The sequence below is a fragment of the Eutrigla gurnardus genome, assembly GCF_963514095.1.
Source record: "Eutrigla gurnardus genome assembly, chromosome: 18".
Classification (NCBI taxonomy): Eukaryota; Metazoa; Chordata; class Actinopteri; order Perciformes; family Triglidae; genus Eutrigla; species Eutrigla gurnardus.
In genome coordinates, this window is record NC_139929.1 from 3,754,209 (window position 1) to 3,772,051 (window position 17,843).

Below are 17,843 nucleotides of genomic sequence, written 5' to 3' on the forward strand. Positions count from 1 at the left end.
GGTCACGACCAAAGCTTTATAAAGAAAACATCTAACAAGCATCTCTTTCTCATATTTTGTTGCAGATGTTGCTGATTGACCGTGAAACCCCATTTGAAATGTGTTATTAATTGTTTTGTTAGATCACTTTGCAGCTTTGTTTACAGTCTCGCCAGGTGGTTGACTTACGATCCAGACGGCAATGCGGCGTCTGTGCATATTTTTGGGGAATTAAATTACTACATTTGCGGCGTCTTTGGTTGAGGCAAAGAACAAGGTGAACAAGGTGAACAAGGTGAACAAGGCGCGTCATTTAAGACACTCAACAAACTCTCCATGCGCTTGCATCACCTTCAAAATAAAATGTTAGCTCACAAAATGACTTTCAATAATAATAAGCTGGTTGATTGCCATGAAATTGAATGAGCACCGACTCCCAAAGGCATGAACTCGATTTTAATGACCCTGCAACCTCTCGAAAGCATCTCAGGACAAACATGTAAATACTTTACTTTTCATGAAGATACAAAGCAACAACACGAGTATGTGTAATACACGGCGCTGCTTCATCTAAATGGATGTAATGAAGATTTAAGCGTCTGCGGATCCGTAGAGCAGCTCCCAGCCTTTGGGGGGATTTGGGCTCATGTGCGGTTCGTTTACAGTGAGAGGTTTATTATTATTGTCTCTGAACGACCGGATGTAATCTAGAGGCACAAGAGCACAGCTGTGCACTATTTACACCCTAATGCATCCTTAATTAAATGTATTCATGTTTCAAATTAAATTAAAGAACAGGAAAGGCAACCGCCATGGAGCCTCAACCTTGTTTGTTTATGATCCAAATACACCGTTAAGCCTTCTGGATTGATTTCAGCTGCATATCCACAGAGGTGGATAACTTAAATTAGCACTATGGCTTACCAGCGGCATGATTATCACAAACTGGAGGTTCCTCTCACATCGTGGTGTACACTCATAAATAGTCATGCACATGCACACACACACACCTGGTGCTTCATCATCATAAGTCTCAGTGGAACGAGGCCGAGTCGACGCCATGGCATCAAGGGAGCAGGTGTCAAAGCCACTGAGGGAAATGAGAGAGCTTCAGATTAAGGCTGATTCTCCTTTCCGTCTCTTCTGCAGGTCTCCTTGATCCATCATCCTTCCTGATTCTTCTTCTTCTTTCTTTCAATTAAATTCTCATCTTTTAGGTTTTACTCCTTCCCACTCCTCTCCACCATCATGCTGTTCCTATACCCTTCTCTAAATCTCCCGATATACTGTTCACTCTGCGTTCCTGTAGCGTTCCTTGCCAGAAACCAGCATCTGAAGCGTCTTCCGTCATCAGCAAGATTAAGACTCAAGAGACCTACAAATCCGTACATGAGCGGCGTAATACTCCTGGACAACATTTCAGCATTTCTTTTATTTACAACACACTGCAGTATAATAGCTGCCCAACCACACCGTTTACAATCCTGCTTGATTTCAACTCACAAATCTCCTGCTTTCATAAAGACCATCAGAACAGCACAGTTGCTTTAAAAAAAAAAAAAGAAAAACACTGTGCATTACATAAAAATCATCACATTTCTTTGTAATTCTAGTAAATCCACATCGAGCACAATGCTTCCACATCAATATATATGACAATCGTCTAAGATGAGTCTTGGCAGGGACCAATACAAATCCTTCCAGCACGAATTTAAGAACGCCCCTTTAAACTTGATGTGTGCATGCACTGGAGAGACACTGATGGTGATGACGCTGAATGGGAGAGGTGAGGAACATCGGTTTAATCCGTAGTGGGCTACTTCCATCAATTTATCGGCCTCAAAGCTTCATCTCGGGTCCAAAAAGCTTCCAAACTGAAAGTCCAGAGTTACTGTACAAGACATATCCACAAGAAGGTCCGCCCCTCATGCTATCAATAAGACTGTGTGCATGTGAGCCTCATCCAGGGGTAATACTGTTGAAGTGGAGTTCCAGAAAAAAAGGTCTGTTTCGATGCAAAAACGTCCTCTTTTGTTTGTATTTATTGCATACCAGAGCGTCTTGCTGCTACCGCGTATCTCCCATGGGACGGGTTTGATCATCTGAACCGCGACCGGCGTACATCTGTCGTCCGCATTCACCAAACGTGCCTCGCTACTAGTTGTAGCACTGTATTTTCCCATTTTGCATTTCCCTGGAGCGCTGTCCCTTCCTCAGCAGCTGAGGATCTTGATGAAGGCCCGTCTGAACTCGATGTTGAAGGTGGTGTAGATAATGGGGTTGAGGGCGCTGTTGACGTAACCCAGCCAGGTGAACGCGCTGTAAAGCCCGGGAGGAATGTAGCAAGTCCTGCAGTGGGTGTTCAGGATGTGAGTCACAAAGAAAGGCAGCCAGCAGATGAGGAACACCCCTGGAGCAGCCAGAGAGCCAGGAGGCACCGAGAGAGAGGATGAAACCACAAAAAAAAAAAACATGAGCATTTGTCCGCTGGAACACAAGCTGCAAACGTTAGCATGTTCGACGAACTAGCTTACTAGCAACAGTAACCAAGCATTACTTCCAAAGTTAGCTAACATTGTGTGATAATTAATGTGCATTGGCTAAATGTGTACATTTTTGGGGGGGTTAAAGGTAATATAAGAAAACATATAGTATTTTAAAATATCACCATGCCCAGCTAACTAACTTCCTACCTTCAGTAACCGTGGGTTACTTCCACAGCTGCAAACGTTAGCGTGCTCGGCTAACAAGCTTACTAGCAACAGTAACCAAGTGTTACTTCCAAAGTTAGCTAATACTTTATGATAATTCATGTGCATCGGCTAAATATGTTAATTTTGGGGGTTACAGGTGACATAAGAAAAAATATACTGCTACTATATCAGAGATTAGAGTAAGTGCAAATATCACCATGCTCAGCTAACGACTGTAACAGCGTGACAGCTCAGTTAGCCAATAATGCACAATAACAAATTTAATTGTTAGCGAACTACATAAATTCCGATGTGGAATTACATGTTAAACTTGAGAGTTTTTTGTGTGCAAGCTAAGAACTGCTGATACATTTCTGTTTACTTTTGTATAAAATCAAAGTATATTTAAAAAGTTACCACTTATTTCTAGGGGTAAATCTGCTGCGGGCGTTGAACTCGTGCTAGAATTTAAAAGCTTGAGTTCGCAAAAACACATTTGGTTCCCAATTAACCTGCACTTTGTGTGGTAATCACATGCAAAGAGCTACGACCTTAAACACATTAAATTCATGCACTTTAATTGGTGGGGGTCAGAGCACACAGTGGTCAGTTGGCTGGAAACACCTCTGATTACATATTTTTGAGGCGTGAGATCTATACTGCGCCAGAGCTAAGTGGACCAGGGTTTTAGCAACCTGGCGGATAATTGGAGCGTGTGGAAGCTAAGTGTCAGGAGCTAAGACCCGAAGCCAGCCAGACATTTATGACATTTGATTTCATGGCTCTGCAAAAAGTGCAGCAAAGGGACACCGAGTGAGAAAGTGTGCTGGAGGCGAGAGACAGGTGACTCGATACATATGGCAGAAAAGAGCCATCAGGAAAATGTTAAGCGGGTGGAAGCGGAATAAGCATTTATCCATAAAACTGCCTGCATAAAGTGTTACCATGACATTTACATTTTCACTCCCTCAGCTCAAACACGTCTGGTACAAGATTATGTTCCCATGCAACTAAAACTGCACGGCCAATTACGTTTCCACGGAAACCTATTTTCTACCAGACAGAATGGTCGCAGTGGTAAACAACATAAACTGCATAGTTGGGTCTTGGCAACAGAACTACTTGGTTAGGTTTAGTAAAAAACATTTGGCTTGGTTTACACGGGACATGAACAACAGTCTCCTGGGTGAAAGTCTTGTGTTTTTGGACCCAGCATCCTCCCTATATGGATTTCTGTGATGTAATCAACAAATCCCTTGAAATGTAATTCACAATGCAGCTTTGTTGTGTGGGAAAATATCATTTTTTATCCGACTTAAGTAAATCTCCACTCACCGAGCACAATGGCCAGCATCTGAGTGGCCTTTTTCTCCCGTGCGTGCATGCTCCTGAATCGTGGATTACTGATCTGGGAATGAGCCATCGATCGCAGCGAAGTGTGCGTTCGTCCGTTGGACAGATCCTTCACCTCGCAGCTCATCCTGACAGCAAGCCGTTCGTTCTGGTTCTTCTCCTCCGCCTCCTCGTCCCCTGGCTCCTGCTCCAGGTCCAGCTCGGTGCGACCGCAGGAGGCGTGGCTGATGCTACAGCAGTTGTGCGTGTCCACCGGGGGCACCGCGTAGCTCTCCACCGGTCCCGTCTTTGGCCGTTTGCGCCACAGGCATCCCGACAACAGATTGGGCTTGGAAGGGACTGAAGGCTCTACGCTCTGCTGACAAACGATGTGATCAAGAAATGACAAATGACACATGATTAAGAGATGCTGCACAATCAGCACACATATTCAATCACATGTATCATATCATGGTATGGTTATCATATTACCATATTTTTATGGTATGTTAAGTCATTAACGTGGCACTAATTCATATGTTTCTTATATATTAACAATATATCATGCAGAATTATCACCCAACTATTCAACACGATGGTTGAGCTGGATATATGGAGGGTTGGTGATGGACAAAATAGAGATAAAAGGACTCAATATTGTAAAAAATACATGGGTCAAAATAAAATATTGTTTGCTTACAACTTAAAAAGGTGATAATATGTCAATTTTGTATTTTCAGCTTATTCTGCTGCCTTTAATTGCCAAAAATAAATAACAATAACATTTTAAATTTAGGGTTGGTAATCTTGAGAAACCAGCAAAGAGTAAGTTTCCCAACCAAAAAATCCAGGCCAGTGTTGCAAACTCTTCTCAATCAAAGTAGCTCATTAGCTCTAAAAGCGTTTAATTAATTGACTGTGGTTTCTAACGAGAATATGAACAAATATAACAAAAATCAGTTTTTTCTTAAAGATTACCAGCCCTTAGCACAGTTCATTGCTCTGCCTTCTTTATTCTCCTACGCTTGTATATCTATTGCATTAATAACGTTCATCTTATCCTGCCTAGATGTCAAGTGGGAAATAAAAGCCTCTTCTCCAGCGAATCAATAAAGTGTGAAGTTAACTCAGCTCAGTTAACATTCAGCATGCATCTGCAAGAACAATATTTAAGTTTTTACAGCCTTGTACCAGCAAAAAAAACTTTGCAAAACACAAAAAATTCAGCAACTCCAATGAGGCGTTTCCCCCTCAGAGCAAAATGGAGCGTCGTTAAAGATTTAATTGTAAAGTGTAAAGAGAATAGCCAGAAACGTCTTCTCTTACTCATCACACATTTTTCCCTCAGGGGAAAATTACGGATCGTTATTACCTCCCGCCTTTGAGCCGTCTGTGTGTTATGCAGGTGCTGCAGTGCGTCACCTACACATTTTTACTGCTGACGTGTGACCAGGTGACGAAAAAGGCAACAAGCCACGCTTCACAATCACAAATCTGAGCTCCTCCTCAGGCAGAACGGAAAAAAAAACTTGTCACAATACGACAACAGGCGATATGAGAGTAAGTCACGCGTCAAACTAAAAAAAACAACAAAAAAAAACAATTCAAGAATGTGACGTTTGTGTTGCATGTCTAAAATAGCACCTACCACTTTAATCCTTATAGGCGACAGGTCTTGCTTTGCCTTGGGAGTCTCCTCTTGCAGACAGGTCTCCTAGGGGTTGAGAGGGAGAGAACATGCTTTCCAGATAAATGCTTATCTTATACCAACAATCTACGGATACAGATTTGATTTTTTCTTCACTTGGAAAGTCATTAATTCATCTCTCTGTACCTCGGAGGATGTTTTTTTTTATTAAACCCCTAAACCGCAGTCTCTTTGATTCTCCCAGACACCGATGTGAATCCTAACTCAATTAAAGCTCACTTCGTATTGACATCCTTCAGTTGACTGAGTCTTATTATGTTGATCGGAAACATGTTTCCATTACAGCTCACTCGGCCTGATCTCCTCCGAGGACTTTTTCCAGGAGATGAGATCACCAAAACCAGGGCTCAAACCACAACCAATCCTCTCTAACCCGCTGTTACAACAGACTGTGAATTAGTGTGCAGTGAAGGGGAAACGATGGCGTGAAACCACGTTACAACGGGAAGCTCCTGCGGTATGACAATGCTGCTCACGTCACAGGATTGAGCTGTACTGCATCTTTTTTTTAATACACCATATTTTTAAAAATAGTAGATACAGATGCACAGAACGTGACCCATCGTTCTTCAAGCCATCGCTTGTATGATAGATGTAACTAGGACAGATACTGATGTGATTAAAGAACTGACAGCTGGTGGAGATTTGATTCTTAAAATAAACACAAAACACTGTTACTGTAGCTCTCTTGGCGACACTCAAGTTGTGTCTTTCTTCCTTCGTTCTTTTTCCCCCTCAAACGCTGATACAGTGATGCATGAATGTAACTTTCCTCCTCATGTAATGATTTTTTTACTGATTTATTAAGCTCAATAGGCCATTTCAATTAAGATATACATTTCATCTTTGACTTGGGGTTGATCTGAGCGGCCTCCATGCACTACAAGATGGTTATATAGAAGATTGAATGGCTTTTCTCTCCTATTAGGGCAAAGTAATGTTCCGGAGATTCTTTCGTCATTTTCCTTCTGGACCCATTTTACCTGCACACATGGAAAGTCGTGCAAAATGAGCGTGAAAAACATATTTTACTTGGCAGTTTTACTGCCTTGCGGACACTAAAAACTGTAATGGAACCAGTTATGAGGCTGTGTAATATCTCTGTGGTTGTTACGTCATTAATAAAAGGTCAAACGTTTCCAATAAGTCAATAAATGTGCCAATATATGAATAGAAATTGTCACAATCTCTTATTTTGTAGTTTCTGTCTCTTGTGTTTGGTGTTATTGATTTCCTGTTTTATTTTGTTACTTCCCGTCGCCTGTACTAACCTCTCCTTTAGTTTCAGGTGGCTTGACTCGCCCGTCTGCACACCTGTCTGCTCACCTGTCTGCTCACCTGTCTGCACACCTGTCTGCTCACCTGTCTGCTCACCTGTCTGCTCACCTGTCTGCACACCTGTCTGCTCACCTGTCTGCACACCTGTCTGCACACCTGTCTGCTCACCTGTCTGCTCACCTGTCTGCTCACCTGTCTGTTCACCTGTGTCTCATTTGCCAATTAGCCCTCTGTGTGTTTAGTCTAAGTATTTCCAGCCTGTTTCCTGGTGTTCCTGCTACTTGTGGATTTTCTCCTGTAACCTGCCTTCATCATTAAATCTTATACCTCCTCACCTGTTTTCTGCAATCGGGTCCTATATCTGTGTTCCAAAAGGTAACACAAATGTCAACAATCATAAATAAATGATGATAAACCATCAAGTCTGCAGCCATCAATGTTAGTAAATCATTAATAAACAATAATGGATGATACCAACCATCTAGTCTGGTGGTAATGTTAATAATCATCATAAAGGATGATAAAGCATTCGGTCAAAGGAAGTACGATAACTACAGTCTCACCACAGACGGCGGGGTCGAGCCCGGCTGCACCTTTCCACTGGCCTGGCCGAAGATGATTCTCTTCCGCCGCATCCTGAGGAAGACGTAGATGCGGATGTAGACCAGCAGGGTGACGATGAAGGGCAGGTAGAAGGAAACCACCGAGGAGTAGATGACAAAGTCGGGGTTGGAGATGGAGCACACCAAGGGGTCATCTGTAAACAAAACATTGTGTATAAGAGGATGATAAAAGAGACAGCAGGCGAAAATTTACAACCGACATGTGACCTCGCCGCTGATCTCTCCGTGACCTCGATGACTTTGACTCGTTCATATTCTGCATACACACTCAATCATACGGCAATGACTGCAGGGTGGAGGCTTTGGCAATAATTGTGCCATTCATTCCGAATGAGAGCCTATTTGACAGAATAATAATAGGGTGTAGACCGATATTTCGATAAAAAAATCCAGAGTTAAATCAATCAAGTGAGCTAATAGTGCTGTAAATTGAAATTTGGAAAAAAAAAAAAAACCCCAAGCAAAACAAACAACACAGGCCACAGCCGTGAAATGCTTATTGCATGTCAGCAGCATGAACAAACCGAAGTGATTTGCCTCTCCCTGGATGTTTCCCCCGATCAATACCACATACCTCCATACACAGAGATGGAAATGAGTACGGACAGATACAATCTATTTCTGGCCACACACACCAAACCACCTTCAGTCTCTTGATTCATATTTGTGTGAGGCCCAGTATTTGTCTATTAGAGCTGCTCTTTAAAAAAAGAAATCTATTCATTTTGAAGGGCGATGAAGGACGCTGGACCTCGTGTGAACCCGGCGGCTCCTCCTTCCAACGCTGATGCGTGGCTGCGTGTACAATAAATGGGATTCCTGCAGCCATTGTTTGGAAATGATTGCAGGTGGACTGATGTTAGAGCTTTACATTGTGCCTGACTCTTAATTGTGTGTGCAGTCATGCATCGGTTCTGCTGGCCATTGAGATTAAAACAACTGCTGGTGAGATCTGTTGCATTTCTCTGTCCATGTTATTGCTCGGCGGTTCATTCTTCATCACACAAGACGCAATCTCATCAACATCCAGAGCGAGCTGTTGTTCAGTTATGCAGAACATGAATAATCCCCCAAAACATCCCTCAGCTACAGTTCACGTCCAGAAAAACAAATTAATTAAAAATAAATACATTTAATAAAAGAAATAAAAACGATTTACTCATCCATTATTTTTTTTATTTTTTTTAAATAATTTTATTGTATTAAATATTGTCCTTTATGACCATTAAATTATTATTATTATTGATTAATATTGTTGTTGTTTTTTAATATAAATGATTATAATCATCTACTACTATTATAATTTTTATCATCATTACTACTATAACTAATACTATTATTTCATATATTCTTTTATTGATCTGATTATCATTATTATTAAGAATGTTTTTGCTGTAATTATCATAATTGTTCTTTTATAATCATCCATCTTTTTTTAAATAAATCTTGATTCTATCTCTCTCTGAATGCGTCATTCTTTTATTTTTTTCTACTTGCGGTGGACTTGTTTAAAGGTTAATTCATTTGGTCAAGTAATTACCGCTACTCAATTTGTCAAAGATAACACATATCGGCTGAAATTAGCTTTGCGTGTGGTTTGTATGCGTTATGACAACGCTATTATTAGCAGGTCCTGCATGCACAGCTTACCTTAACGAGGGTGACGTCAGTCAGAACACGATCTACACCATCTTGAGGTCTCACAGCAAAAATAGCTTTTTTTTTTTTTTATGAATAGTCATGAAGGTTTATTTTCTCTCACATTATTTCAGATTCTAAACGAGAGACTCAACTTTGCGATCATATAAGCATTTCAAGCCAAACGTCCAGCTGCTTGAATGGAACGTTGAAAAAAAGCTCAGTTTTTGAGAATTGGAAGTGTCCACACTTTATTTTATTACCAGTGAATAAATCTGGTTACCTTGTAGTCAATGCATCTATATAGCCTGATATAGTGTAAACTCTCTATTTTTATTAACAAGTGAAAACACATGCAAACAAATGGTCGATAAGTCTTTTTAAATTAGCTGAATTTTTTGGAGATTATTTGGATGCAAGTTCAAGTAATGGTAGCTTTGCAGCAATTTTGCGACAGATGTGTCGATAAATAGTCCTCAGACATTAAGACACAGTTTCTTCCTCCAAATTCGGCCTGAATGATGTGACTTGAACAGTCTTTCATGAGCCAGGTTGCAAATTAAACTTTCTATTTAAAATTTGAACCCTCACATCTGATCATCGCTGGTTATTTTCGCAGCATTAACCAAAACATAGTCACAAAAAACATGTATAGAACATTTTCAAAGTCCGAGTAGGGAAGCCTGTGACAAGTAAATTGCCTGTGAGAGTCTAAAAATTGGAGTTCACCTTTGACTCCCATTTCTTGTCCCACCATTGACCCTAAACCGACTGAATTTTGACCCTGAATCTCGTATCAACACGGAGCCTTGCGCTCTACTTTGCACCCAGCAGAAGTCGAGCTGTCCCCCTGATATGCGTCTACCTGTGGTGTTGAAACCAAACAGCAGTGGACAGGAGACGGTGAAGGCCAGGACCCACACGGTGGCAATCATCATGAAAACTCTCTTCCTGGAGCGTTGGGTGGTGTTGTACAGGACGGGCATCACCACGGCCGTGTACCTGCAGACACACATTAGAGTCCATGCAAAAAGCTGTGTGCACAGGGGGATAGGTGGTGACATTTGAATGAGGACAAAAATGCTGATATGATTCAGTAAAAGGGAATAATTAAGAGTGAGAAACCTGAAAGCCCCTGAAAACAATTGGACTTTAGGGACGACTGAATATACTGGAGCAAGCAAAAAAAATAACAGGCATTTCTTGTATTCAGCAATAAACCAAGTGGAGCTTTGATTTAAGAGTTAATCGGCACACTGTACACCAAGAATGTATAATGAGCCGAGCCAAAGCAGGCTCAGAAGGAGCGGTAATTATGCTGGACCCCGACCCAAAATGGATGTGATGTTATGTTGTTTAGAGCCAGATAACTGCCACCACTGTTTATCCTCATCCGACTAATTACACTGGTTCTTCTTTGGGCAAAACGCAGGGCCGAAACCCCGAAGCACCGACGTTACACTAAAAATACCCTTCTCTCCTGCCACGTTGCTGTCTGGTTGAATAAAAGACCAAATTGTGTACGTGATTTATTGATTAAGGCTCTTCTGTACAAACATTACATCTCGAGGTCATCTTTCTTCTTGGTGTTTTTAGGCCGAATAGTCTGGTTCGACTCCATTTAAGAGGCGACAAATCCTCCCAGCTCTCACAGCAGCGATTGCTTTAAAAATGTATAAATAAACAATGCTGTCGCCGAGGCAACGCGGCTGTGTTGAACGCTATCATTGACACAGAATGCCACGCTTTAAGTAAACAATCAATCACAGAGGCCTCCGAGGGACTTCGTCTATCAGCAGGCATGAAATCGTGTCCAATTAAAGACACACAACATGATGGGGGGAAAAAAAGTTAGAGATTCATCCATCATGAAGCCCTCTGGCTTCTGCATTGTGGGTGTCATGATTCCTTTCAAGGTTTTTTTTTTGGGGGGGGGTGTTAATTCATTTGTAGTAATCTAAACCATTGGCCAACAGGGGGCAGCAGAATCACTTATTTTGTTGTATGGTTGCTATTTACACATCCAGCAGCTACAATACAACGTGATTAATTCGTTGTCTGGTTTTTGGCCACCTGACAAATGTAAGTACAGTAAAAACGATTTTTTGGTTCATCTGTCACTGTATTAAAACAATTTATAATCTAACATTATAGAGTGACATTTGTGTCAATAATCGTAAAGCAAAGGTGACTCCGTGGTGGTGGGAGGGGGGCCCCAAATCAAATCCTGCTGAGGGCCCCCAAAAGGCTTGGCCTGGCCCTGCCTGCTGACCTGACAACACTAGTATTTTAAGAAAGTATCACTAACTAACACAATACATCCCTAAGAAACCAAAATGTGGTCATTTATTCATTCTTCGTAGCCCGGTTGAACTCTTGATGCCTGCAGGTTGTACGTTCAAAGACCGTATAGCGAGCGATTAAATATTAACTGTGACGCAAGAAGAAAAACAAGCCAATCAATAATTAAAACACAAGATGCACGTTTACACTAAAGATTAGAACTCATGCTCGGCTCCACCTGCGTTAATGCAAACAAACGCACAGCAATCACATGTCAACGGACCCGCGTTTAAACCGAGAACATTAAAAACAATATAAAACTATAATCTCATCACTGTCCCTCACACACAGATATAAAGGATGACATCTATCAGGAGGATATGAACAGAATGGGAAATATTATCTTTCTCCGGGGAACATTTTTGAGGTGAGGTGAAGAAAAGGACAACCTCTTGAAATATGGAAATCTCATAAAGGATGACATTTACACGCTTGCACACTCACCTGTCGATGCTGATAGCACACAGGTTGAGGATGCTGGCGGTGCACATCATCACGTCTAGTGTGACGAAGACGTTACAGTAGAGCCGGCTGAAAAGCCAGGCGCCGCCGACCACCTGCACAGGACGGACAGGCAGATTATCAACGCACACGTTTCCCTTTTCTTTTACGTTTAACCCTCCGCACCGTGAAGGGTGACGCACACAGGAAGGAAGAGGAAGAGGGGGAATGCACACATGAAGGTGGTTTCACCGACGTCACGAGGAAGGGTAAAGAAAAACAAGCCACGACCATATTGACCTCGATATATTGGACTTAAGCATTTATGCAAATATGGATATTAATTAGGCTAATTTATGCATGAGTTTGATGTTTATGTCACTTGTTCTCAGACAAGCTGCGAGGGGGTGAATGTGGATTGTGATGATGCGCCATGATTGATGGATGTTTAAGGACCCTCAAGGAAAGTTTCCATTTCCAAAGGACATTGAACCCCTCCCAGCTGAACCAGTAACACTCTAACCCCCCCAGTAGAGTCCTGCTCTGACAAAGAGAAATGGGATGCAGGCTCCTGACTCCTGAATCTCCTCGAGTCCAAAGAATGGAATAAACGCCCACCTACACGGAGAGGCGGCGCACACACATGGGAATATACACACGCACAGAGATGGGAATAGACAGCAATCTCTCAGGTTTCACACATTCACAGACCTACATCTATAATACTAGTGTGGAAACATTCATGACCAAACCTAACGTACCCATTAACACTAATCCCAGTATTAACCCAAAGGCACGCCCATTTATAGTCATTACCATTTCCTTTTCAATGGACTTTACACATAAACAATCTAGTTACTTGACTGTGACTGAAACAGTCTCATAACGTCCTCCAACAAACCATGTGGCTATTCAATTGCATTATGGGATATGTAGGAACCAGCATTTTATTTGGGAAGGAGTGACAAAAACATGCATACTCAATAAAATTAATGTGCATACTAACTAAGTGCGTGCTGTTGATACACATTATAGTGATCCACAATGCATTGCACAAAGCAACGGCGCTTCTCACATCTGCAAGCAATTTAAATTAAATGCAGGAAGAAACGCAGAAAAACCTACAAGATTATAATGTATGCAACTGTTTTAACTGCAAAAATGCAAAAAAGACATTTCGTAATATATATATATATATATATATATTATACAATTAGTTTGCATGGAATTAGGGCACAGCATAGGGGAGATGGTATCTGGTATCCCAATATACATCGTTTTCATCTTTGCAGAGATATTTGATCTTCTTAACACACACACACACACGCACACACACACACACATACACACACACACACACACGCACACACACACACACATACACACACACACACACACACACACACACACACACACACACACACAGTACTTGTTTTTACTCAATCACAGCCTCACACAAAAAGACGTATTGAACAGTGGGTGCACAAGGCCTGATGGAGGTGACGGTGACTCAGTGGGGCTCGCAGACACCTCGCATTGACCCCGTTTGAGCCAAGTGTACCTGATCCATACTTTCACAGCAGTCCAGTTTGATAAATGTCTCGGTAAAAAAGACACAGCGGGAGCAGCGGTTGTTTAGACGCTGGGACAGGAGATCGGAAATGGAGGCGCCGCTGATGAATCAATTAATGTTGCATCAATTAATCGGATGTTTTCTGTCAGATCTGCCGTAATAAAACCTGATAAACTGATTAGATCTTGACCTGAAGGAGGATACGGAGCTGATACGGGGCTGCTGATGCCAAGCGGCATCATTCAGGATGGATTGTGGGAAATCATTGCTCAGTCGCTGATGCCAATACAACCACAAGACATACATCAACCGTACCATCCAGGGGTAAGGTGGCTTGCACATAATAAGCAGTGTGGAGACACTTTTCCTGCCGGGATGCAGCTGCAGAAGCAAACCAGCAACCCTCTGGTCACAACAAGCTAATCCCATATCCTTCAGATTAGAGCTGACGGGGTGAAGAGACTTGAAAGTCTTTGCCTTTGACGAGGTTTTCCTCCTTCAAGTCTTATCCAAGATATCACTGACTTTTACATTGAGGCAAATGAATTCATTTTGTACCTTCATACCATCTTTTAACATCTTATTCCTTATGGGATTGTAAATCTCCCTCTTTGAACGTGAAAGTGGGAAAAAAAATTGGCACACACTCGTACAGCATGACTGCTTGGAAGTGAAACTCATGACTGAATCCCGGCGAGGGTCTCAGCGACCTTAAATCGCCCTTTAATCGTGTTTAATTTGTCAGCTTCTTTCTTTTTATGGTTGACCTGCCGTTGAATCTTCTGCACGCTGTGAGAAACGGTGCTTTCTGCTGACAGTGAGCAAACTCTGGGCAGCAGGGTGGCCGCTTGTTAAATATAACTGGACTCCAAGCAGATGGTTTTAAGACCTCGTGGTTAAACCGCTGCCCTTGAGCAAAAACACTCAGAACCACCAACCCTCTGCTGTACATCAATGTGTAAAGTACTACTGAAGTGTGGATGTAGGAGTTACTGAACAGCACCACGAGGATGGAGGCTGAGAAAATCAACTATAAATAGCAGATTGCATCAGAGGGTTTGATTGAAATGAATGGTTCAAAATGCATTTATCAAGGTCTGAGTCCAAGTTTTCAAATATTCCAAACTGATAAACTTCTTGAGAAAAATACACATCCTTGTTCCATGATGTTAAAAAGGCAACTGTATTTGCAAATCCCAATAAAAAGGTTCAGAAAAACATGTTTTTCTGTTGCTTCTACGTTAATTTGAAACTCAGCCAATCAGCAATAATATTCAATATGTCCTTTAGCAATTAGGCATAATCTACATGAATGGTGAAGCACACTAACCAGCCTTTATCATCATTACTGTCTTCCTAACGCCCCCACATTTGTCGCTGCATAATAAGCTCCAAATGACCCTCATCCTCTCTCTCTCTTCCTCCGTCGCTCCTTTCTTTTGTTTCTCCTGCAACGCATCTGTAATTCAAATCTCTTCCTCCACTTCCCGACTCTTCTTTCCCATCAGAGCTGTAGAGCAGTGGAGCAGTACTTCTGCGGTTGCCAGGGGGGGAAAGGTGGGAAGACTGTGAGGTAGCTCGACTCATTTTTTACAAAATTATTCATGATTTTATATTAAAACGAAAAGTGTTTAGGGAAGAAAGTGAAACATCCAATTACAAATTGGTAATTTAGCACCATGCCATAACCAGTCAGCTTTGTCACATTAAACTATGATAAACTGTATGCACAATGCTGCAAACCTGAGAGGATTGCAGTAACATATTTGCAATAATAAAAGATTGCATGGAAATGAGTAAGCAAACAAGCGTAGAAGATGGAATAATTTGGGGAGTGACTAATGGAAAAGATATTTTTGGATATTGGAAATAGCGATGGAAAAAACTGGGATACATTGTTTATGTTCCAGCTTCTGGACAATTCAACTGCATGAAAAAAAAGAAGATATTGTAACAATAACCACCATTAAATGGTGTTATTTAACATCCACTTTGTAATAAATAAAATGAGGTGACATCAGACAGACACTCCTCCTTGCACGCCGACATGTCGGTAAATAACGACCTCCTCACCTCCAGGTACACCGCCCAGGGCATGACCAGCGAGGCCACCAGCAGGTCGGCGACCGCCAGGCTGACCACCAGGTAGTTGGTGGTGGTCTGCAGGGAACGCTCCCTCAGCACCGCCAGACACACCAGCACGTTCCCAAACACGATGGCCAGGATGAGAAGGGAGTACAGCATGGCGTAGTAGTTCCGGTCGTCCTGCCCCGACGCCTCCGAGCTCTCGTTCCTCTCCGAGTCCCACGCCAGGCGGTCCGTTTCATTCCAGACCCGCTCTTCACTGCTAAACGTCGCCATGGAGACGTCCCGGTGACATGGGAGACCAGATATTTGACAGACCTGCCAGAGGAAAAGAGCACAGGTTTGGTGTTTACCCAACTTCCCTTTGCTTTTGGATTGTCAAATCCAGATGGAACATTCCTCACATCTCAATAGTCAGATTAGAGTGAGGTCAGAGGCCGCGTGGTTGTTGCTCCCATAGCAACAGTCTGACGAACTGATGGATAAAAAGTTGAAAATCATCCCTGCATCCCTCGGTGTATACACTGACAGATGTGTTTTAATGTTCTCACATCTCGACGCCTCCTCCACCATCCAGACAATCAACTCAGCAAATCACGACTATCCCGGCTCCTCACATGAACCCTGCACTTCCTTTCTGTGCCTTGAATACAGTAACTCCAAAGCAGAGCTGGCATACTTTAATGAGGGGCTGGCAGCGTGCCTTTGAGCACCGTCAGCGAGGTTGGCTCATCAGGGAGGGGTAATAAGTCCGTGCTGCCACCCTGAGAGGTTCTGGGCTGGCTCTGGTCCCGGACTCTGCTCCTCGCACTCCATCCATCCTCTCATTCCTTCCCAACCCTCCCCGTCTGGCCTGGATCCAGATACAGCGCTGTGGTGGTGCTCACACCCGTGTCTACATGTTAGACAAACTGATCCACCCCCCCCCCCCCCCCTCTCTCTCTCTTTGTGACAGAAATAGAGAGAAAGACACCAAGAAATAGAGTCATTTTTAGACTTGGCTCAAACCCAGGAGGCTTTTAAAGATTTCCCCCAGATATAATTCCACTCTGTGCCTCCGTGGCTCCAGTAGGCTATCGTCTGATTGTCCACAAGAGGATCTAAGAAGCAAACAAAAAAATAAAAAATACAACCCTCCTCCATCCCAATCACCTTGGAGTCTCCTAATGGGAGTTTATTGCTAAATCAGGTAACAAGGAATGGAAATCTTAAAACCTTTTTTGAATTGCATTGGTTATGCAATACAAGATATTGTAAATCAAGTGCTAATTGAGTTTCCCTCTTCATTCCACTGTCTGTGTGCAGGACTGTGGTCTCATGTGGACCCCGACATTCACATCACATACACGGTGTTGCTGTCTGCTCTGAAGCCATTAGGCAGCGTGTAATGGAAGGGGGAGGAGGGGGTTTTAATAACTGCATTTATTGGAAGACCTAAAGGCAACATTACAACAATATTTACAGCACATTCATTCCGGGATCACTTGGTTATGCAGCCTCAGGCAATCGTTTTTTCTAATTACAAATGTATTATAGTTGCCAAAGAAGCTTAATTCGTGCAAGTAATCGAAAAATCCAATTACATCCAGTGATCGAGAACATTATCTGGATCCACAACCCTGCTTCGAGAAAGATTGAGGTTGAATATAGTCCGGTAATACATGAATATAGTCCAATCCATATACAATCACCTATCAGAGCGCACGCGCAATTAAACAATTAGCAAACAGACGCAGCCGAATTACATTTAAGACACTAACAGGAAATCCACAACAAAAAAAACTTCCAAAGGGCGTTGAATTATGCTTTTATTATTATGTTTTTTTTTTAAATAACCAAGGCAGAATAAGTAAACAGACTCACCTGCTACCGTTTCCCAGTAAAGAATTCATCAGATGCCATCGAGGAAAAGCATCATCCGTGCAGATTTAAAAGTTATCCGGTCATCGTGCCCACCACTGCGAGGCGAGCGGAGGGAGGAGGGGGGAGGAGGGGGGACGCGGGAGGTGCGCTCGGTTCCATTGCGCACAGGCGAATGTGAATGTGGGGAGCGCACAGAAGAAAAAAACACTCGCTTACTACATTTCCTCCAACGCTCTGTGGCTGTGACTAATTTTTTTTTTTTTTTTAAATGATGGTGACCAAGTATT

At 42.4% G+C, this 17,843-nt stretch overlaps 1 protein-coding gene across 3 annotated transcripts; it reads right to left on the bottom strand.

Annotated features, from left to right (window-relative positions):
* Positions 1–1,404: 1,404 nt before the first annotated feature.
* drd3 (dopamine receptor D3) lies at positions 1,405–17,781 on the bottom strand. Of its 3 annotated transcripts, XM_084034329.1 has the most exons (9): positions 17,557–17,781; positions 16,098–16,627; positions 15,682–16,011; positions 12,039–12,151; positions 10,117–10,253; positions 7,554–7,747; positions 5,653–5,718; positions 4,008–4,383; positions 1,405–2,389 (listed from the first exon to the last, which is right to left on the bottom strand). In XM_084034329.1, the coding sequence occupies exons 3-9, from the start codon at positions 15,967–15,969 to the stop codon at positions 2,193–2,195; spliced, it is 1,371 nt and encodes a 456-aa protein (XP_083890455.1). In that variant the 5' UTR covers positions 15,970–16,011; positions 16,098–16,627; positions 17,557–17,781; the 3' UTR covers positions 1,405–2,192. The 3 variants fall into 3 exon arrangements, with proteins under 3 accessions (XP_083890455.1, XP_083890456.1, XP_083890454.1); XM_084034330.1 differs by lacking the exon at positions 16,098–16,627 and having other exon boundaries at positions 4,008–4,380; XM_084034328.1 differs by lacking the exon at positions 16,098–16,627.
* Between the last annotated feature and the right edge of the window lie 62 nt (positions 17,782–17,843).